Source organism: Ochotona princeps, chromosome 2 (genome assembly GCF_030435755.1).
Source record: "Ochotona princeps isolate mOchPri1 chromosome 2, mOchPri1.hap1, whole genome shotgun sequence".
Classification (NCBI taxonomy): Eukaryota; Metazoa; Chordata; class Mammalia; order Lagomorpha; family Ochotonidae; genus Ochotona; species Ochotona princeps.
This window is the reverse complement of record NC_080833.1, coordinates 99,320,338-99,343,366: the sequence shown is the minus strand read 5'-3', so window position 1 is coordinate 99,343,366 and position 23,029 is coordinate 99,320,338. Positions and strand designations below refer to the sequence as shown.

General features: G+C 51.3%; 1 protein-coding gene across 3 annotated transcripts in view; it reads left to right on the top strand.

Annotated features, from left to right (window-relative positions):
* The window catches only part of IGSF3 (immunoglobulin superfamily member 3), an 88,762-nt gene that overhangs the window by 47,601 nt on the left and 18,132 nt on the right, over positions 1 to 23,029 (top strand). For 2 of the 3 annotated variants that reach the window (XM_058660104.1, XM_058660105.1), the window contains exons 3-8: positions 2,414 to 2,791; positions 4,962 to 5,372; positions 10,321 to 10,710; positions 11,995 to 12,054; positions 14,763 to 15,164; positions 17,109 to 17,513. In XM_058660104.1, coding sequence (XP_058516087.1) covers positions 2,414 to 2,791; positions 4,962 to 5,372; positions 10,321 to 10,710; positions 11,995 to 12,054; positions 14,763 to 15,164; positions 17,109 to 17,513 — 2,046 coding nt within the window. The remainder of the gene's footprint in view (positions 1 to 2,413; positions 2,792 to 4,961; positions 5,373 to 10,320; positions 10,711 to 11,994; positions 12,055 to 14,762; positions 15,165 to 17,108; positions 17,514 to 23,029) is intronic. The other variant, XM_012926054.2, reaches the window with a different exon arrangement.

Here is a 23,029-nt window from a genome sequence, read left to right as displayed (position 1 = left end):
GAATGACAGAGCTTCCATCTGCTGATTTACTTCCCAAATGGCCACAACAGCCAGGACTGGGCCAAGTAAAAGCCAGGAGCTTGGGACTCCAGTAGGATCTTCCACGGGATAGCGGGTCCAGTACTTGATTTGTCTTTCTCTGCTCTAGCAGGGAGCTAGATTGGAAGTGGAGTGGTTAGAACTTGAACTGGCACTCAGTAGGATGCCAGGCATTGCAGGCAGTGGCTTAACTCACTGCACTGCAACACTGGCTTCAGGGGACCAAGGAGATTGAAAAAAAAAGAAGTCCTGATGGCAGGCTGTGACCAGACTAATTTTATTGTGTGGGGTCCTGGTTCTGTTAGTTTTAAAGCATCCTAGGGGGTTCCACCTGGACCAAGGGTTGAGAAGTCATTGTCACTACGAGGTGCCACCCACGGCCGCGGCCTTCTCTGCAGTGTGGGGAATGGCTGTCACTGCTCCGTAGCAGAACCACGGAGTGCTGTGAGTGACTTTGAACTGTTCTCAGGATGTCCTATGTTCCAGGAGCGCTACAGGCACTTGATCATGTGTTACCATGTATGTGTACATAGGCGAGTTGGGAGTTGTGTCCTGTTTGTTGATTGTGCATTACAGTCTGTTAGACACCAAATTCTGGTGACCGATGAATAATGTAACTCATTGGACTCATCTTGGTGACTTTAAGCATAGGAGTGAATGTCACCACCAGAGTGTGTCAGGGTCACATGCCACTTTGTCTTGTGGATATAACCCCTCCTCTGGCCCACGATGTAAGTTTTCTGACTTCTGTGGAAGCTAACATGGAGTTCTGTGTAGGATTTGGTTTGGGAGAAAATGTTTGTACATGAGTAAAAGTTTGTAGGGACCCAGCCTCAGCCTCAGTGGGTCTTTTTGGGGCTACATTATGTGGCTTTGAGCAGCACACACATCTCTCTCTGCGCTGGACTGTGACCCAAGTCCTCATTGTACTTGAGCCATTCAGGTTGTTCATCAGTTGGGTCCACTGCAGATCTGTGCATGTGGGGGCAGTGGGCATTCCCATTTGAAAGGGGAGGAGGAGTCTGCCATGGAGGGGGCTGCAGCTGTGGGTGGAGGTGCGCGGCCTGGGTTTGGAGTCCTTGTTGAGACCATTGAAATGTCCTTGGGCCAGGGACACATTCCTACTCTCTCTGGACCCAGAGCCACAGGATGTTCTGGTTATGTAGCGGGAATCTTGGCAGCAGCGGCTGATGGAGGGTTGATTGTGGGATAGACCCCATCATAGTGGCTTTGGACCAGCCTCTTCAGTAACTGTATGAGGTATGCATTGTTCTCCCTGTCTCACAAGTGAGGGAGCTGAGACTTAGAGAGGTGACAGCCAATAGTGACAAAGCTAGCATGGAACACATGCTAGTTCTTAGATATCACTTTCCAGAAAAGATCAAGGTCTGAAGAGGACAGACCGCTTGTTGATGATGATGCAACCTGTTCTAACTCAGGCATGGCTGAGACTGGACTACTGCTGCTCTTTCTGCTGCACAGATGGGACGGAGGGCCATGTCCACCTCCTACCCTATTGCCACCTGCTAAGACACTCAGGCACCTGCAGCGTTGTCTTGGCAGAAAGAGAAATCTAGCTCCTGTCTTTGCTCTTGGCCTTCCCTTGCCAGGGAATACCACTTGAAGCAGAACCTGCGGGTGGCAGAGATGAGCTTGGAGAGGCACACCTTCCTGGGAGAATTCCAGGGAGCCCCTCTGCCCCTTCCCCTCACCATGCTGGTTGGAGGGAATGTGGCTGCGGCCTCTGCCTTACCCCTTTCTCTGCTGTTTGCATCTGCTCGGCCTGCAGCGGGGTCAGCTCTGGCTCCTGGTGCTCGGCTTTCTGGAGGGCGAGGGACTCTGCAGGGCCCCTTAGGATGTGGTGGGGAGTCCAGCACACTCTAAAAAACGGCCCTGGGACTCCCCCCACCAGGCCTCCTGTCAAGGAGGGGGCATTTAATTTCAGCCAGACTGTGAGTCGATTGCTTTTATTGGATTGTGTCTGACTGTGCCAGGGATTCAACGTCTCTAGCTCATTTTATTAAAAAAAAACAAAAAACAAAAAACAAAAAACAAACCCAGAAACTTTATAAACAACATTGATAAGTAGTTATAAAACCAGCACATAAATGACAAACAGAAGGACTTGTTGAAATTCACAAGGGCCAGGTGGTGGGTAAAAAATAAAAAATGTCCTTGCAGGATCAAGTTGCCATATATGCAAAATAGGGATAGTGCTTTTCTGCAGAGTGTTTTAATTAATACCTATAAATCATAGAATGCCCCGGAAGGGCCAGTAGGATATACCTATTTTTAGCATGTCACATGGTCCCAGACCCTTTGGAGATCGCTGGCTGAAGTAAGTTGATGTGTTCTATGTATCTGTCTCCTGCAGGTGTGGTGGCAGCTCAGCGGCAAGTCACTGTTCAGGAAGGTCCCTTGTACCGCACGGAGGGCTCCCACATCACCATCTGGTGCAATGTGAGTGGCTACCAGAGGCCTTCTGAGCAGAACTTCCAGTGGTCCATCTACCTGCCCTCAGCACCTGAGCGAGAGGTGCAGATCGTTAGCACCGTGGACTCTGCCTTCCCTTATGCCATCTATACCCAGCGTGTCCGCAGCGGAAAAATCTATGTGGAGCGTATCCAGGAGAACTCAGCTTTGCTGCACATCACGGACCTCCAGGCCCGAGATGCCGGGGAGTATGAGTGCCACACGCCCAACACGGATGAACGCTACTTTGGGAGTTACAGTGCGAAGATGAACCTTGTGGGTAAGCTGTTTTCACATGGTCGCTATCTGGCCGGCATTACAAGTTTGTTTTGTGTCATGCGTTTGACTTAAGGAAAAGAAAAAGGTCACCAAATGTCCCGTTTTTAAGAATTAAAAATGTGTTTATTTGAAAGAATTGCAGACAGGAGAGGTAGAAAGAGAGAGATCTACTCACTGTTTCATTCTCCAATGGCTACAGCAGCCAGAGCTGGGCCAATCCAAAACCGGGAATTTTTCTGTGTCCTCAGGTAGATACAGGGTCCCCAGCATTTGGGCCATCCTCTGCTGCATTCCCAGGTATATTAACAGGGAACTGGATTGAAAGTGGAGGAGTTAGGATGTGAACTGGCACCTGTATGGGAAGCTGGCACCGCAAGTGGTGGATTTGGTCACTGTGCCATAGCTCCAGCCCTGTGAATAAAATTTCTGTGTCCACTTGTACACTGTATAAGTTTGAGGCTAAAACTTTATGAAGATTTAATGCACATGCTTGCATTAAACTGTAAGCAGCTGGAGAAAAAGGATGTAAAAGTACAAGGCAACGACCCTTGAGTTTGAGCTGAAGCAGTGACAGGGGAAGTGAAGTGTGTGACATTACCCTGTGGAAGAAGAATTTCTCCGTAGGGTGATGGAAGAGCTCCCTGTGCCCTCTGATGGCTCCCTGGGGTGAAGTGACAGGTGAGAAAAGATACAGTTAGTGGCAGCTCCAGGCACAGTTGCAAGGGTGTGAGTACCCAGTGACCCAGAGAGCCCAGGTGCTCACAGACCCTCCTCAGAGGGGTCAGGGACATGAGGAGCAGTAGGAACATGAAAGGGAAGGAATAGGCCCAACGCTAAAACAAGTTAGTTAATGATTCTCTGGAATAGTGTGGGTGAGGGAGGCAGACAATAGCTTGTGCCAGAATCTGACAAGGTGTGGCTGTGTTCTGTAATATTCCTGTCTACTGATAGGAGTTTAGTTAATGAAAACTCGGGAAAGGGCCAAAGGTCCTGGTTTTCTTCTCTGGCTGGCCATTCTTGGGGCAGATTAGGCAGCGTCAGAGCATTTGCATGGTGACGGAGTTGGCAGGCCAGGGCTTTGTGCTTCCTTCCCTCATGTCTGAAGACTAATGAACTTTTTGGGTCAGGCTCTGAGATGCATGAGTGTTGCTGAGTTGGCATGTGATTGTGGCACTGGGTCCTAGCTCAGACCTCTGTGCAAGTCCTCTGGTTCCAAGAGGAAGGAGCTGTACTGGCCATCTCCTGTGACTCGCTTTGGATGATAGAGGGGACAGCACTGGCCGCAAGAGTTAATGCTATAAAGATTGTTGTGTTTTTCTGTCCAAGTCTGAACTGACAGTTTTATCATCACGTTAAGCAAGGGGTGCTGACAGTTCTTTCATTCTGTCCTTTGTTTAGTTTTTCCTTCTCTGTGTCCTAGTGTGAGGCCTTTAAGACCCTACTTATGGTGGAATGAAAATAGGAGAGAACAAACATTTGTGATGAAGGGGGTACCCTCACCAGTCTGGGGAGCCGGGGTATGTGGCCTGCAGAAGGATATATGAGGGCCAGGGTCAAATTCTCACCAGGGAGCCACAGGGAAAAACAATTGCTGGGCCCAATTCATTCCTATGCTGTGGTCTCCTCCAGCATGGACCCATTGGATCAATGCCTTATATGAAAATAGAGCATGCTGATGATTTTCTGTACTCCTAGTTTTTTTTAATAGCCTTGTTAAGGCCATGCATTGCTGAAGTGAGTGAGGAATGGCCCAGGTCAGAGAGAGCCGGGGAAAAATGAGCAAGTCCTGTGAAACTGTAAAACTCTTAAGTCCTGGGGGTCTTTTCCACTGAACAGGAGTCAGGAGTGAATGGGAATATTTCAAAGCAATACCCAATCCAACAATGAATGGCGTTTGACCTCATGGACAGTTGCTGTCCCTCAGTATTTTCAGGGAGTTCATTGGTTATGTAAAAGGCTCTTCCAATCCTGGTTTTACCAAACAGGTGAGTGTAAACACCCCCTATTCACCAAATGTCATTCTGCATCCGAACAGAACTTTTTTGGTGTTAGCTGTGGGCTCAGATGGTGGCTGACTCTTGGGGCACCGTAGCCACATTGTGCCTGTAGAAGGGGTCTGGGAGTCCCTGGATTCGTGGTCTTGATGCTCTCTGACTGTTTTTGTGTTGTAGTGATCCCAGATACCCTGCAGGCCACTGCTGTGCCCCAGACTCTGCACAAAGTGGAGCAGGACCCATTGGAGCTCAGCTGTGAGGTGGCCACCGACACATTGCAACATAGCCACCTGTCTGTGACCTGGCTGAGGCAGAGAGGTGGCGAGAAGCCTGTGGAAGTCATTGCTCTGAGTCAGGACTTGGTGCTGCACTCCAGCAGCGAGTACGCCCAGAGGCAGAGCCTTGGCGAGGTGCGGCTGGACAAGCTGGGCCCTACCACCTTCCGCCTCACCATCTTCCACCTGCAGTCCTCCGACCAGGGCGAATTCTACTGTGAGGCTGCCGAGTGGATTCAAGATCCTGATGGGTCATGGTACGCCATGACCCGGAAGCGCTCCGAGGGCGCCGTGGTCAACATCCAACCCACAGGTCAGTTCCTCTAAGTCGTATGTCTCTGGTTGTTGGCCTGATGGGGAGGGCTGTAGGACACAGGGAGGGTGCAGATTACAGGACAGTAGGGTTTCCTGGGTGCTGCCTGGGGCCAGAGGATGCAGAGCTGGTGTCCAGGACTAGGGTCTTGCCCCAGACTAAATCCCACTTGGCAGTTTTTGTGTCATCTGTGATGCATGTGGTGGTGCATTTTCTGGAGTTGGAAACTCGCTGTGCAAAGAGGGACGTCTTACAACTCTGTTTCTTTTCCGGTTAGTCATAGTTGCCACCCTGCTGGGTGACCTTGCCTTCTTCAGGTACCAGTATGGTTTCCACATAGCAGACATTGAGCTAATGAGCTGAAAAGGGGTGCTGGCATTGTGCTGCATCCGGGGTGAAGAATTACAAAGAGAGACATTTTGGCTGGAATGATTATTTCTTGTATTGCTATCCTTTGAGGGTATTTTGTAATTTCCCAAAAGCTCAGGGGGACTACAAGGTGGCTAGGTGGTGACACACCCATTTGATAGGTGTTGGCGAGTCCCAGGAGGAGTCACAGAGCAGGAGGCTGGGCTAAGCAGTGCTGTGTTCCACTGTAGGTGTTTTTTCAGCAGGAAGGGCTCCCGGAAGAGGCTGAGTTTTCAGAGCTGGTGCAGGTGTTGATGGTGGGATGAGCTGAAGGCCTCTGTGGCTCTCCCAGTGTGTTCCGCAGTCACAGACCTCACTGACCTCACTGACCAGGCTTCCGAGCCCACACGCCTCCAGGGTGGCACTGACACCTGTGCTGACTGCTCCTGGGGGCTGACGAGCAGCTCCTCCCCTGGCCTGAGTTTAGATGGGGCTGCTGTCAGTGGGTTGTGGTGACTGTGCTGTGAGCTTTGCCATGATGCTGAGGGGTCCTGGTGGTGTGGGCATGGACATGAGCTGGGAGGGGTACAGGTGGAGCCACTGTTGAGGACCTGTATCTTGATCTCCCTGCCCTGTTGACTATATTCATTTGTCTTGGTCTTAGTTCTGTCATTCCAGAGGAGTGAGTACTTTAGCCCCATCTAGTAGCACTCATTTCCCAATCTCAGCCCAGAGGTCTTGGGGTGGACTGGGGAAGCTGTGGGATGTCCAGGTGAGGCATGTGCTGCATGCACCCTGCCGCTCAGCTGCACAGGGACCAGGGCGGAAGTGGCTGTCTGGGCCTCTGGTAGTGGACCTGAGGCTTTCACCAGTGGAGCACCTCCTTGGCGCTGTGGGACCCAGAGAGAGCATTTCACAGCCTCCGGATCTGCCACCATTAAGAACTCCACCGAGTAGCCTTTCTAATTTATCCTCTTCCTTCCCCTAAGATCTGGACCCGCTTTGGACTTAGCACTTTTAATTTAGTCTGCGTCCCTTAATCTTCTTTAGTTTTTAATCTTACCAATTTGGAATTAGGGCTTTTTGAATTTGCCCTGCCAAATCTATCTAGACCAAGGCAGCCAGAGGAAAAAAACAAAATGTGGATGATGTCACTGCGTGTTCCTGAGTTTGTCAGACTCGGCCACGGCAGCTCCAACCTTGCCCTCAGTCTCTTGTCGGTCAGTGGTCACTCATCCTGTCTGGTGTTGACAGTGTGACCAGAGGCATGAGGGGATTTGAAGGTGAGCACTGGTCCCAGACCTTAGGGTGCTTGCAGACCTGGCAACCGGGGGTCACGTGGTAAACATCACCTGTGGTGACGCAAGCTGAGTCCTTAAGCTTAGGGGGACAGCAGGAGGAAAAGCATACAGGATTGGTTGATTGGCAAGCAGAGAAGAATTAAAGAATTAAATCTAACTCATCAATGAAGGAGTGGAGGGCAAAGGAAAAGGTTGCCCAAAGCCTCAGATGCTGTGATGTGGAGCTTGGCCTTGGCTCTGTGGGTCCGCAGCTTAAGAGCTGCAAGTTTGGGAGTTTCTTGAAGGAACCTAGGGGCGTCAGATGTGTGTGTGTGTACGTGTTCATCCACATACTTGTGTTGCAAGGGTATTGGGAGAGCATGTGAGGGCCTGACTGTCCCTCCCTCCTCCTTCAGTCAGATGTTTTCTATGTGGAGTAGCTGAAGCTTTTGTAAAAAGAAGGGAAGTCCTTCTCTATTTCCCAGTGAAGTTTGAAAACCCCCGTGGCAGCCAAGGTGGGAGTAGGAGAAGTAGGCTAGAGATGGTTAAACAGACGGTGACCTAGTCAAATCAGGGTTTTAGAAGGGAAAATCCAGGGAGGCCAGCTAGAGGTTGATTCAGCAGGTTGTATCAAATGTCACGCTACTAGGTAGGAAGGAGCAGGTCAGAGGGAATGACCTGGGGATGGAGGGCAGCTGGGAGGAGGGAGCAACGCTAGCTACAGTCCTGGGCCCGGGGCTCCCAGGGCTCCCTGAACGAGCCCTGATTGGAAGTCTCTGCTTTTCCACTGGACCCAGTGTCTGCTGTTTTGTTTTTGTAAATGTGAGCCCAGAGCCCCGTCCTGCAAGCAGACTTACAGATGCTTGGATGTGAGATTCCGGGCAACAGGCAGGGCTAGAGACCAACCATGGAGTGATGACGACCCAGGAGAAGACCCTGGAGTAGACGCAGGAATGGTCATGGGGCAGCGGTAGCAGTTGCGATGTGGTCAAGAAGAGCACAGGGAGGATGGCACAGCCAGGCATGGGTGGGGGGCAGAGGATGGGAGGGTGTCAGGGAGCCCATGATTGGATGAGAGGTCCAGAGACTGAATTCTGCGATTTTTTGAAAAGATTTATTTGTTTATTTTAATTTTAAGGGCAGAGTTTCAGAGAAGGGGCTGGGAGACACACACAAGTGAGAGCGATTGATCTTACATCTGCTGGTTCACTCCCCAGATGGCCACAATGACTGGAGCTGAGCTGGTCAAAACCAGGCTCCAAGAGCTTCTGGGTTTCCCACGTGGATTTAAGGATCCAAGGACTTGGGTCATCTTCCACTGATTTTCCAGATATATTAATAGGAAGCTGGATTGGAAATAGAGCAGCCAGAACTTGAACTGGTGCCCATATGGGATGCTGGAGCTGCAGGCAGTGGTTTAACACACTGTGCTGCAGCACTGACCCCTGAAGCCTTCCTGACCAAGGAGCCCTTGTCTGTCGTGGGACAGGGTAAACCACTGTTGTCATTTATTGGCCCAATGAAGTGTTAGAGAAGGGCAAGAAGCCAAATTTCAGTGAGCTAGGAAGTGAAGGATATTAGAAAAAGCCTCAATCAATTTCTAGAGATTGAATTGGCTGGGTATGTCCAAAAGCAGGTTGCTCTGCAGCTAGGGGAGTGGTAGGTTGTAAATCTTCAACTTTCAACCTGGGAGTGCAGAGCCTCCACCAAAACCACTGGGGAGACACCCATGGGATCAGAAGAGCCTTTGGCTGCCAAAAGAAGCAAGCCACAGAGGCTGCAGCTGCCCCTGGAGCCTGGGCGCAGGTCTGAGGTCTCCAGGGCCCCTGCTTGCACATCTCCGGTGGCGTTATTTTGGAAGGTATGTTGCTTCTCTCATTGAGGTCCAGTTGTAAATTACTGTCCTTGACCACAGAGCCAATGTCCAGCAGATGCCATAGAGCATAAGTTGTATTAGGAGAGGGTGTTAGAGTGAGACCTACTTCTTTCAATCTCATCTCTCGGGACTGGTGTCTTGGCAAGGAGAAGCCCTCACAGCAGTTGACACAGGGGCGGTGTTGGTGCGGTTTGCTCGATTGGGAAGTCTGCATGATAGAGGAAGGAATTGGGGCCCTAGAGAGCCATAGATGCACAGCTGGAGAGGAAGCTTGCCAGTGTGACCTCTTGCAATCCTTGTGTTTTCTCATGGCAGCAGGATTCTTTCCCAACTGTGAGATGGGCTGGGCTGCAGGCCTGGCAGTGCCATATGGGGAAGGTAGCTGAAATTGGAGCTAATGAGTCTACAAAGGCCACCGTTGTAATGTGATTTTTCCCTTCAGTGTTCTCTGTAGGGGAATAGAATTACAGCATGAGAGAGCAGGAGTTTGGGCAGTGGTCACAGCCGCAGTCTCCTCTCACTGGGGTTCAGTGATTCTGTTTCCTGGAATGTAAGATTTCTTCCAACTCTGACTTCTTGCCGCCTCCTTCTGCTGTGGGTGTCTGAGAGATCTGATCATTGTTTTGGGAGATTGGTTGCCACTGTGTGCTGTTGATTGCCACTGTGTGTGTGCCATAATGCTGTCCATGGTGGTGAGCCCTTCTAGGATCACCTGTTGTGCCAGGTTCATCAGCCAGCTTTTCAGGGGGTGCTTGGGTACTTGACCATGTTAGAGGTGGTTTGGTTTGCAGTGGAAGTGGGCGCGTTCCCCCTCCACGCACTTAAAGATTTGACCTGACAGGTAATCTGCTAGGGAAAGGATGGTTAGTGCTCCTGTCTCCAGTATCGTTGCTAGAGGTTGTCTTACTAACATTGACTTACTCCGAGTATTCCCCTGAAGGTGACTAAAAACATTTCCATGCATTCATCTTTCTGCATGTATTAGGATTAGAACCTGTACCTGGGCCACCCTGTAAATTTTGTCTCTCAGACCTTAGTGGAGGATAGGGCCTATAGAATTTGCAGAAAATATTTGTAATCCTGTTGCTTAAAGTGGAATTCTGGGGGTGGGGCATTTGAAGCTGGCTCATGGCAAACTGCCACTTCAGAGCTGCCGGAGCTCCCACTGTCCTCTGGGGGGCCTAAACTGGCATGGAATGGGCTTCTGCAAAGCCCTGTATGTCTTCACTGAAATTGATGGCTGCCCAGATGGGGGCCAGTGGGAGACTCTTGGATACCCCACCGCCTCCAGCAGGTGGTTCTGGGACTGGAGTGGGGGAAGGCTCGAGCTGTGTGTCTCCCGTGGGAAGGCGGGCAAGGGCAGCAGCCACTGGCTGAGGTGGTCTGCTTAGCTGGGGGGTCCTCTTTTACCCAGACTGCATGCTCTTTGTGTGTGTTTCCTCAGACAAAGATTTCACTGTTCGTCTGGAGACGGATAAGCGGCTGCACACGGTCGGTGAGCCTGTGGAGTTTAGGTGCATCCTGGAAGCCCAGAATATTCCTGATCGACACTTTGCCGTCTCCTGGGCCTTCAACAGCTCTCTCATTGCCAGCATGGGGCCCAACGCTGTGCCGGTCCTCAATAGCGAATTTGCCCACCGGGAAGCCAAAGGACAGCTGAAGGTGGCCAAAGAGAGTGATGGTGTCTTCGTACTGAAGATCTTCCACCTCCGTCAGGAGGACAGTGGGAAGTATAACTGTCGGGTGACCGAGCGGGAGAAGACTATCACTGGGGAGTTCATCGACAAGGAAAGCAAGCGTCCCAAGAACGTCCCCATCATCGTCCTGCCCCTCAGTAAGTAGGCAGGTGTGCCCCTTGCGCTCCACCTCCCTTGGTCCCTGATCAGTAAGATTAGCTGTGCTGGGGGGGAGAGCACACAGAGCACTGTGGACCCTGGCTTTCACCTGCAGCCCCCTAGGGGAGACAGGACTCCTTCAACTACTCCCACCCCTTTCCTGGGGATGCTGCAGCTGAAGGGGGTGGGTATCAACCACTCTGTGCTCCAGGAGTTCAGTGCCAATGCCAGCAGTGCCAGCTCAGCTTGGAGGAAAGCCAGAAATCTGGGAAAGCTGTGTGGGAAGTAAGCCCCAGAAGAAGTGGGGAGATGCCAGTGGTGGAATCCCACTTCAAGGAGAGGCGGTTTTTGATGGGAGGGTTTTAAATCCTCAAGTGCATCATTAAAGAGCATTTGCCCATGAGCTTTTCAAGTGCCAAGATGGGCCTGTCCCCAGTTGTCTGTAGGGTGTTTTCTGAAGTTACTAGCTGGGATTGCTATCAGTTTCCCAGAGCATGGCCCTGGAGGGTGTGGGAGCTCTTTCCCAGCTACGTCTCTAGGCTCCCCACCTTCACAGAAGGAACCCCATTATAGTGGGTTGTAGCCATTGCTGGTGGTGTTTAAGCCTCCATAGAATCAGGGTATTCTTACTACTAATCTCCTTTCTCTCCTGGTTCTGTTCTTAGTGAAAAGAGAATAAAAACTTACAATGGCTCTGATTTGAAGCAAGATGGTACAAGTTGGAAAACTAACCTTTTACTTCCTCTCAACAACTGCTGGTGCTCCTCCTTTTTCAGCCTCTTGATGACTCCCTTCATCTCCTTCCTCGCACTCTGACCTGTTCAGTTTTCTTTCAGTGTGCAATTAAAAATAGATGACCAAGGCCTTGCCGCGTTCTCTCCCCATCAACAGGATTCTTTTCTCCTGCACTTATTATGATTCACTTTCCAAACCACTGGCACATGCGCATTCTCTCAACATTCTCTTGTCGCCTATACCTTTTCTCTCCGCCCACTGCCTCGCATGGTGCCTTGTGTAGAGTAGGTGCTTGCTTAGTGTTTGTGCGACCGGCAGTGTTGAGTGGAATGCCTGCTGTCTTTCCTGTCCTCCAGTTGTCCCATGCTTGCCTTCACCACAGACTGTCTCCTTTCAAATCTGCAACTAATTCCTCCCTGTGGTGTCAGGATGCCACAAAGGGCAGCCCCCACGGTGACCTCCTGTGTCTTTTGTACCAAGAGATAGCATCCCCAATCCCTGCCAAGAACGTGTTTGATGATTTGTGGCCTGCTGTATTGCTTTTCCAGCAGATAACTGGGTAGTTAAAGTCCCCGAGCACCACCAGCTCCTGCCCCAAGGCCACTTGGGTAAGTCTGCCAAAGAACAACGACAGTCACGCCCGTCCGGGAATGGTGATGATGCCTTGAATTGGAATGGCGCTTTTCCTCAGGTGCTTCTGCAGATGTCATCTCTTCTGCTCCTACCTTCCCAGTCCCCGGAAGAGGACAGTATCAGACACCATCCCTACCCCCGCCCCCCCAGCCTCCGGGGACAGAGAAGCCAGAGCCTCACCCCGGGAAGGGGCTCAGCCGATTGGTTGTTCAGTTAGTGGCGCAGCTTGCATTGCCTCAGAGATGTTTGCTTCTAACTCCAAATGCACTGCTCTGTGCTTAGCCTGTGCTACCCCGTCCACCTCCTGGGGGAGATTGCATTTGTGAATGTGCGTTCAGATTCTCATTAGTTCTGTCCTAGTTTTCACTTAATCCACAGGGTGTTCACTGGTGGGAAGGCAGCCTTTTCTCAGGCTAGGCAACCTTTGTCACATAGTCTGCAGCACCTGGTCTGTGTCGGCCTATGCCTTGGCCACTGCTGTGAATTTTCTTCTTGAAGCTCCACAGTCTTAACTTGGTTTTTTCCAGGCTTGCTTAAGCCATGGAGCACCGAACAGCAGCCCTGGAAGTAAGCAAGCCAGGACTCGTATGAAAGCCAGTTGGGGTGCCAGGAAGGGTTTGGAGTGACTTACTGTAAGTCATTTTTCTGCTTAAGAGAAGCAAAAGGATTTTCTCCCTGGGTACTGGCATGGTCTTTTTGATGTCTTACCTTGTGCTGCTAAGAGTGGGGATGACTTTTCACCCTCAAGAGGAATTTTGCTGCTATTCATGATGCTGGAAAGCAGTGACCTCACCGAATCCTTGCAGTGTCGTGACTCCTAGAAGAATGCACTGTTTGGATCTCCACTGTGCCTGTGAAATTGGCACTTGGGTGAGATAGGTCAGAACTGCAAGGTTGCAGAGTTAGGGAGTGGCCAACAGGGGTCCTTGAGCCCAGATCCGTCCCTCTCCCAAGCCTGGTGCCATAGGCAGGGCCCCTCTGGAGACCTCATCGTCTGCCGGACACAGGTAGCCTTCTAGGACTGGGGCTTCTGCCGAAGTGCTGTCTTCACCCGTGTGCAGGGCCAGGCGCTTCTGAATTAAACTTTATTTTAATGTGAAATAAAACAGCTCTAGAACAGGCATCCAGCATCCTCACTGTGACGAGAGCTTTAAACTGAGGCTTGGTGCTCTTCCTTGTGCGTGTCTGCCTGTGGGCAAAATGAAGGGGCAGAAAGCTGATTGAAGTCCTTTGTCACATGTGCTTGTGTGGATCCCCTCGACAATCAGGTGTGCCTCCTAATCTGGGCTGTGATTTAATCGACTGGTTTAAGATTATCGTCCATGTTTTGTGTGGGTGGTGCTGAGGAAATTGGGGCCAAATTAGTTGGTGTTTTGCATTCTTAAATACTCACAGACCTTTTGAACTTGATCCAGGTAATTCTACAGAATAGTATCTGCGTCATGAAGGTAAACTGGGAAGTCCATGATATTTAAAAAAAACACATACTTATCAGAAATAGTCAAATGAATCATGATACTGGTGGCTAGTCCTTGAAATCCTGCTATGTGTTAGATGACCCGTGTACATTGTCTTGTTTGCCTTTCAGTCTTTAAAACACTTGACTTTTTTTTTCTTTTGAGATGTATTTATTTTTGTTTGAAAGGTAGAGTTACAGGAAGAGAGAAGGAGAAAGAGTGAGAGCTATCTTTGATCTGCTGGATAACTCCCCAGAGGATCACAGTGGTGAGGGCTGGGCCAATCCAAAGCCAGCAGCTGCTTCTGTGCCTCCCATGTGGGGCAGGGGTTCAAGCACTCAGCCCATCTTCTGCTGCCGTCTCAGGCATGTTAGCAGAGAGCTGGATCAGAAGTGGAACAGCCAAGACACCAACCAGTGTCCATATGGGATGCTGGTGCCACAGGTAGAGGCTTAACCAACTACACCATGGCGCCAGCCCCAGAACAATTGACGTCTAAAGGAGTTAGCACCTGACCCATCTTACAGAAGAAGAAACTGAGGCAGATAGAATATAAATCATTGGGAAGAGTGAGGTTGGCTGACTGACTAGCAAAGGCTGGCCTGAGGCAGGGAAGGGAACAAGGTCCCAGAGTTTCTCGATAGAGAGCAAAGGAAACGCGGGGCTCAAGTGGACTGCAAGAGGCTGGTGAGTGCTGAGCCACTGGCTTGAGTCATTTCCTCTGGGTTACATAAAGCAGGAGAGCTTGCTTCCCATGTACTCTGAAACCAGCCCCTCTGTGCTGTGATCCACGTTCCGGCACCTGTGATCCTCCAGATAGTCCCTGACTTTTTTCCCCTCTTCCTTCTCACCCACTGCCCTGGAGGGCTCAGATGGTTGGGTTGGACTGCTGTAGCCTTGGGTGGTGGGAAGGCGGAAGTGAAGTTTGGTTTTAGAGTTGCTCATCTTGCTGCTCTGATTTGGTCTCAGGTCTTAGAATCTCTGCATGCAGAAAACAGAGCATCCTAGGTTAGCAGATCTACAGTCCGGGGCACAGTGTCCCAAGCCAGCCAGGGTTTACAGCTGCAAGAGTCAGAGTGTTCTTGATCCTCTGAGGCCTGCTCTACTTGGATACACTCCAGTAGCACTCATCCTCGTGTGTCTGTCTGTGAGGAGGGTGCCATGGAGACCAGAAAGCCCCCAGCATGGCCCTCTCTCCTTCCCTTCTTCCCCTACCCTCCTTCCAGAGAGCAGCATCTCCGTGGAGGTGGCCAGCAATGCCAGCGTCATCCTCGAGGGCGAGGCGTTGCGCTTCCTCTGCAGCATCCGCACAGCGGGCAGGCAACAGGGCCGCTTCTCAGTCATCTGGCAGCTCGTGGACAGGCAGAACCGGCGCAACAACATCATGTGGCTCGACCGGGACGGCACCGTGCAGCCAGGCGCGTCCTATTGGGAGCGCAGCAGCTTCGGGGGCGTCCAGATGGAGCAGGTGCAGCCCAACGTGTTCAGCCTGGGCATCTTCGACAGCAGGAAGGAGGACGAGGGCCAGTACGAGTGCCATGTGACTGAGTGGGTGCGGGCCGTGGATGGCGAGTGGCAGATCGTGGGGGAGCGCCGGGCTAGCACCCTGGTCTCCATCACAGCCCTTGGTAAGTAACAGGTGGATCTTCTGGGACACTGCTTCCTTGTGTGATACCTTGCCCTGACTGTTATCCTAGTCTGACCAGAGAAGCAGGCGCACCTTCTGAAGGGTTGAATGAAGCAGCAGTAGGCTAGGAGATGGGGTAGCAGTATGCTAGGAGATAGGCTAGCAGTAGGGCGTAGGAGATGGGGTGAGACTCAGGTCAGTAACAGCTGGAACTGTGACTGTGCCCACCAGCATGAGCATGTGTACCTGCCTAAACTGGCGTGGAGGGGAGGGGCAGAGGGCTGATGCCACAATGTGTCTCTCCTGACTCCTGTTCAGGGGCCCTGCCCTTCTAAAATAGGCCATAGAAAAATAGTAGCCCCTCATTTAAAAAAAAAAAAAAATTCCAGATTTTTTAGATTTTTTTTTGAAACAGAGAGAGAGGGAGAGATACAGAGTCAGAAAAATCTTCCATCCACTGGTTTGCTTCCTGTCATGGCCTCCAATAACCACGTCTGGGACAAACCACAGATGGGAGCCTGGGATGCTATCTGGGTCTCCCACATGAGTACAGGGGCCCCAGAGTTTGGAATTTGCTAAAACCAAAGACTATTAGATTTATTTCTCAGGGGGTAATTAAACAGGCTCCTGTCAACTTTCTATCTGCCCAGTGTAATCAGTGTATTCCATTTAAGAGGCCAAGCTAGACAGGTAAGCGCCTCCCATGGGCTCTTTCTACTTATCAACAGATACCACCTACAGGGACCCGCATTTCCTGATGACATCAGCAGTTTCACGTCCCACAGGATGAGCCCCACCTTATCCACAGGTGTGGGCCAGGGAGGGTGGGGCCCTTCTCAGGAGACTCCCCTTGAGTTCTAGTGTGACCCCTGGGGAGAAGGAATGGGTGGGGACTGTTCTGGGGATCCTGTGCCGATGTTTCCCACCCTGGGAGGCTGGGGCCCCCTGAGGAGTAGTAGGAGTAAGATAAGGGTTCTTTGTCCACAAGCAGTGGAGTAGGTGGTCTGTCACCCTCTGAGTTTGTCCAGGCTTGCCATATCTATCCGGCAGTTCCCGTAGCCAGGGGTCACTGCTCCAGGATCCTGGGGCACAAGTACAGCCACAGTCAAGGAGTGGGCCAGGAAAAGGGAGGTGGGGGGTGAAGCATCCTATGCTACCTTTGCCTTTCCATTGAAATGCAATTTCATATTCATACAGTTAGGTATGGGTCCCCCACTGTTGGGACAAGTGCCTGGGGGAAATATTGAGGCAGGGACATGGATGTGACCATCATGACCTTTCAGATAAGGCAGTTTGGGTGTGCTGGGTCAGGCTCCGACAGTATTCTGCATAGAACAGCCCTCTTCCCTCTAGGTGTGAGGCAGAGGGTCCCGGTGCAGCACCCATCCTCTGGTCTCCTGGCAACACGTACTGCACACAAGCACATAGCTTCCATTGCGGCCACCTCATGGTTATGCATGGGCCTGTATGTCATCAAAGACTTCAAAAAAGTCTTTCTGACTTCAGGCGTCCTTTTTGAAGGCTACATAAAGAGAACTTAAGAAATTCAAATCAGAGAGCCACAAGTTTCAGCAAACCATCCTTACCTATTCCCTGATCGCCTCCTGTATGGGGTGTACTTGCTGCCACGATGTCACTAACGTGGGAACCCGATTTCTAGGAATGGCCTTGGCCCCTGAGAGGACAAATGATGTCTTTATTCCAGGGCAGAATGGAACACAAATATCTGCATGAGCATCTCATCAGAGAGGGTTTGGGATAGTGTTGCTTGGCAGAATTACCACGGGCTGTTGGGACTCTGCTTGGGCTTGGTACCTATTCCGATGTTAGCCTGGGAGTGAAAGGGAAAACGCTCATGACAAAGGCCTCAGGCTGCTGCTCTGTGCTGCTGCCTTTCATTGCCTCTTCACCCCCACCCCCATTTGAGTGTCTGTTCTTTTTCCAGAGATGGGCTTTGCGGTCACAGCCATCTCCCGCACCCCTGGCGTGACCTACAGTGATTCCTTCGACTTACAGTGCATCATCAAACCTCACTATCCGGCCCGGGTCCCCGTGTCAGTGACCTGGCGCTTCCAGCCTGTGGGCACCATGGAGTTCCATGACCTGGTGACCTTCACGCGGGATGGAGGAGTCCAGTGGGGGGACAGGTCCTCCAGCTTCCGGACTCGGACTGCCATCGAGAAGGCTGAATCCAGCAACAACGTACGCCTGAGCATCAGCCGGGCCAGTGACACGGAAGCAGGCAAGTACCAGTGTGTGGCGGAGCTCTGGCGGAGGAATTACAACAACACGTGGACACGGCTGGCTGAGAGGACCTCCAACCTGCTGGAGATCAGGGTGCTACAGCCAGGTGAGTGCTTCTGGAGCCTCGCTCGTGTGGTGTGTGAGGCTGCACGTTCATGGGCGGAGAGGGAGGAGGAGGGCAGAAGACAGGTCACAGGGCATGGCTTCTTTGTCTCCCAGTCCCTCCAGTTTGAGATGTTTTGGGTGATACAATGAGGCATGCCCGGGTCTCTTTCCTTGATGGGACTTGCTGTTTCTGAATCATTAGAGGGTGAGTTATGGGCCTCAGGAGGCTTCTCCCTAAACTGAGGATGCTATCCTCAGTGACCAAGGTACCGTGGATGCAGTCTGGGCGTTTAACATCCCAATGTGGTCCTGTCACCAGCCTTTACCTGGTTGTCACAGGAATGCCCTTTATGCCTTTTTTTTTTCTTTCTTTCTTCTCCTTCCATACTAGTACCCAGTGAGGCATCTGCTATCACACTTAGTAGCCCAGTCTTGTACAGCAAAGATGCCCTGAGCTGTGTGTGTGTGTGTGTGTGTGCACGCTTGCATGAGGCCCAGCCGGCTTCCATGCTGTTTCCTTGACTCCAGTCCCATCCTGCTTTGCTGAGCTGCTGAGTTCTTGTCTCCTGTGAAGGCCAAGGTGCTTTAAGTATCGATCAGGATACACAAATCTGGGCAGCATGAGTCAGCGGAGTTTCCTGTCACCTTCATTAGGCTCCTGTGCGAATGTAATGGGGCTGTTGAGTACGTGCAGCCATCCCCGTGGTTGTCTGTGTCTGTCCTTGTCAGCTGCGTGGTGGGAAGCCAGGAGAGCATGCATCTCTCAGGTTCAGGGTGAGGGCGGCACTTTGCAAAGACTTTCCTGTCTGACCCACCCACTTGGTTGGGATCATTGGAATACCCTGAATGGAAGGAATTGTCTGCCTGCTCCCAGCTGTGACTCATGCCCCACCTGGTCTGGTGGGCCACTTCAGATGGCCACAGTGTTGTCAACAATGTGAGGGTCAGGGGTGTTACGTCTGAGTCTCTCCTCTTCGCTCTCCTGACCCTATCACGACTGCTTGGCTCTGCCAGATTTTGGAACAAACAAGTTGTGCAAAGGAAGAGATTGTTCTGTGGCCAATTAGAGCCTCGGTGTGGACTGACAAGGTGCTTGGGCCGAGAGCTGACCAGCTTAAGTGGGTTTTCAGGTTAATGGAGGGTTAAGCAGACAGCCCATTTTACATGAACCCTCATTGTGGAGAACGCTGGGGTACCCACTTGGCTGCCTTGCTGAGTGGCACATTAGGATCGTAATTGCTCCTTTTGTCATCTCCTGTGTCCCTCAAGGACAGTGCTCTGGGCAGCAGTGCCTGTCACGTGGTCCTGCACCGTGGCAAGCGAAGGAGCTGCTGCCCCCACAACCTTTCTCTGACATTGCCTCTGTGAATCAATCCCTCATCTTTGCTTCTGCCACAACTCGGAATATAAGACTAGAGCACCCGAGGGAAGAATCTGGAAACAGTTCATTGACAAGTCTAATTATTTGGATTCATTTGTGGAATCACTAAATGCAGACAGGAATTAAAACAAATAAAAAGTGGGAACAACCTCTTGGGTGCCTGGTTCTGTGCTGTGTTACTTATGCTTTCTTTGAAAAGTCATCCAACATCCTCCTGGGGGAAATGCTCCGGTCCCTGTTTTGCTAATGAGAAAACCAAGGCTGAGCATCATTGGGAGCTCGGCTGGAAGCGGATCAGCTAGTTGGGTGGTGAAACGGAGATGTTGCATCTCTTTGCACTTCCATTGCTTTCTGTAGAGTGAGGGGACCCAGGCCCCGCTCCGGGGATTGACTTAGGTCTGGGTGTATCTTGTGCCTTTTGTGTTGGTTTGTTTGTGTTTTCACTGTAGAGGGTGAGCAAATGGAGACTTTGGAGCATCGTTTGGGCTGGTGGGAGGGCTGTGCTTAGATCAGCACATTACTGTATTCCCATGGCCCCCTGGAGGCTGGAGAGAGCAGAGGTAGGTGCTGGAGGCCACAGGGGACTCTGGGAGGCTGGCTGAAACCTCAAAAATGTTCCTGCCTGCTGTCATGAAGTATCTATGGATTTAGCACTAAATACTTTCCGGAGAGCTGTGTGCTTGCTCCTGGTCTACCCCAGCTCCCTGCTCCTCGATCCTGCCCTCCCCTCTGTGTCTGTTTAGGGGAAGTAGAATTGGAAAAATCCAGGAGGGCTGACTGTGTGCTAGAGGTGGTCCTGGGTGCTCGCTGTGTACATCTTGTTCCTTCATCTCTGATGCTACGCTGGGAAGAAGCCGTTGGCTTTTTGCATTTTATAAACAGAGTAAAAGAGATTCAGAGAGGTTCTAGCTTGCCCAAGTCTGAGAGAGAGTGAGCAGGGAAATTGGGATTGGAACAGGTGTGTTTAAGTGGAACCAGGCAGTTGGAGTGGGGAGACGGGCCTTTTCATTTAAGGTCATGAAAACAGCAGTTGTTCTTTCTAGATTCAGTTAGTGCATCGTTATGGAAGAGGCTTCTGGTAGACCACGGAAGGAGCGTGGTTGGGGCACTGGCGGTACCACTGGGAATCGCATTACCACTGCTGTCAGTGAGCGCTGTGTACAAGCACTCTGCCATCCTGAATGCCCAACGCAGTATTCCTTTCCTTCTTGCTCGGTTTATCCGGGCAGGATGGCGGGGTAGGCAGTGGGGAACACTGTTTCACACACCTGATAGACAAGGCTGCTGACACACAGGGTAGATAAGTTGCCTAGGGGTCCAGACTTGGTGGCAGAGCCAGGATCCAGATGCCGGCAGGCAGAGCCCAAGCCCTGGGCTGTATGATGTTGCAGTATTTGTTTTCCTTCTCAGCAGTCCTGTGAGACCATGTTACTTTCACCATGTCCCTTCTCTGATTTCCTGGTCCCTTTTCCTAAATTTATAAATGTGTTTGCTGGAATTCAGGATCTCTCAACGCAATTTATGAATGGTGTTGAAATTTAATTTCTGCCTCTTCCATCTCCTCCGTTTCTTCTGACTTACACTATGCGGTCGGTGGCTTGAAGACGTGAGGACCCCCCATGCCAGCCTGCCTCACTTCTACTCTTCCTGCCTGCCTTGTCCCTCCAAAGCATAGATCCTTTCTCTGCTCTTTCATAGGAATGTCCCCTGGCCTCATTTAGGGAGTATTTTGCCCAATGGTCTAACAGAATGAAATGGAAACCTAGCGGCCGTGCCAGATTCAACGCTGGTGGGTGTCTCACTGGCTGTCCGCCGGAGTAACATCACTGCCCCAGTAAGGCTGTGTGTGGTCTGTGCTGTGGGCTCTGTCTGCCAGAGCCATCTGCAGATACTGACCACACTGGGCAGTGGACTGGGCGGTGTCTCTGGTTGGACAGCACGGTCTGCTTCCTGTGGCTCTGTTGCTGGCCCGCCCATAGACATGCTTCCTCTTCGTGTGCCATCCCCAAGGAGATCTTCACACACGGAGCTGCATCTCCCCATTGATCACATGGTGCCACCCCCCACAGGCAGCTGGATGAGATTCTGTCCTTCATCATTTGTTCTTCTTTTTAACTGTGAGGCATCACCTTGGCTCCTTCTGCTTTCCTTTAACTCTGGCAATGCCCACCAATGATATATTCCTAAATACAGAAGCAATAAGGGAAATGTCAGCACTCATTTTCCAGATGTTTATGACCATAGCTTGGCTAGACTATTAAATATTGCACATTAACATCGACAGAGCAATAAACAAGCTTCTAGGAGGACAGGCTGTGGAGGTGGGAAGCCGCCCGGTCGCGGGTGCACTCTGCCGGGACTGTGGTGATGGGCAGTTGGGATGAATATTTAATGCCGTCTGATGCTGCCAAATCCGGTTTCTTCTATTTCTTGTTGCTGACCTGGCAGATTGGGATGGCTGAAGGCTGTTTCTTGGACTTTGTGTGTCTATGGTACATGAACACTGGCTCTGCTTGTCTCAGTCGGGTAGGGTTTTGGCTGACCCCTCCCTTGGAGGGGAGTGGCCTCTGGTTGCTTTCTGGGGCACCTGGAGTTCTCCCTCTTCAGGCCATGTGCCATCTGCCTGTTGCCTGTGCACAGTTGCCCCAGATGTAGTTTTATATCCACTATCGGCTTTTGTCCGCTAAGTAAGTAATGTGGCAAGCAAAGGCCCACCTGCAGGTTTCTGCAGTGTCTGGGGACCCTGGTAAAAACAGGATTGGCATCCCCACTCTGTTTCTTTCAATTTGAGAAATCTCTCCTTTGGTAGTGCCTGGCCAACCTTGACCTTACTTCTAGGTTTGTTTCCTTACCTGCCAGCTTGCCACTGCATCTGCTCACCCACAGCCATTCCCAGTCACATCTGTGGCTCCTTCGACTGGAGCGAGCTTCAGAATCACCCGGAGGGCCCATGAGGCCCCACCTGTGGTGTCTCTAACTCACCAGACTGGGCTGCGTCCCTAGGTAAGGCCGCAGCTCCATGAGAGCCACACATGGCCAGGATCAAGTACAAGCTCCTGTCCCCTAGTCTAGTCGAGCTCACCTTCATAGCTGCATCCACTACACCTGACTGCCTGATGGTCCCTGTATGATGCAAGAGAGGTCATCATGTTGCTCAGGGTGCGCTTTCGCTCACCCCCGGTATTCATTTCTCAGGGCCTGACTTAGAGGACAGGTGCTTTTTATGAAAGGTCCCTTCCCATCACAATCAGGATGAATTGCTCTTCCTTTAAAAATTAATCACCTGTTTATTCAAATAGCCTCTTATTGATTTATTTCACAGTGGAGTCATTTTCCCTACCCTTCAGATGCTTAGAATAGGAAGAAGAGCTTTGAAAGATAACCTCTTTTTTTCCCCCGTTGATTTAAAAAAAAATTTGTGAGGCAAAATGATGCCTTCAGTGCCAGGCAGCCAGAAATGGAACTGTAGTAGAGTTGAAGGGAATCCCTTGTGGATGAGCTCAGTGAGGGTTGAGGAACCCAAGGGGTGTGCAGGTCAGCCAGGGCGGCAGCTGCTGCTGTTCTCGTTGCCAAGTCCCTCTGCCTGCTGCCGTCTCTCCGTGATGCCACCCTGGTGCAGCTTGTAGCACAACAGCCTCTCCTGTAACACACAAAACAACTTCTCCAAGCCTTGGTCTGCAGCCTGGGAAGCTGGTGGGGTGGGGGGCATGCAGGAGGCAGCAGCTGGCCTGCCCTGGCCTCTGATGGCTGGGGCGGGGACTCCAACCCGTCTCCCTGCCTGCTCTTGCTTGCTCCTGCTCACTCACCCAGCCTTCTGCCCCTTTCCTTTCTCCTCTGTGTTGATTGTTTCTCTGAGCTCCTTCTCCCACACAGCCACACCCGGGGCTTCCCAGGCCCTAAGGCCCCACTGAGTCACCTGGAGAGCTTGTGAAAACATAGATTCTGCCTCAGTGAGACCAGGCTGCCTAAGAGTCTGAATTTCTCACAAGCTCCCAGGTGAAACCAACACTACTGGTCCACACTAAGATCATGGACTCTTTGCCTCAAGTTGAGCTTTGGACTCAGGCCCAAGCACACCAGCCTAAAGGGAATGGGTGTAGTCAATATTGTTGAGTGTTTAGTATATGTCAGCCTCT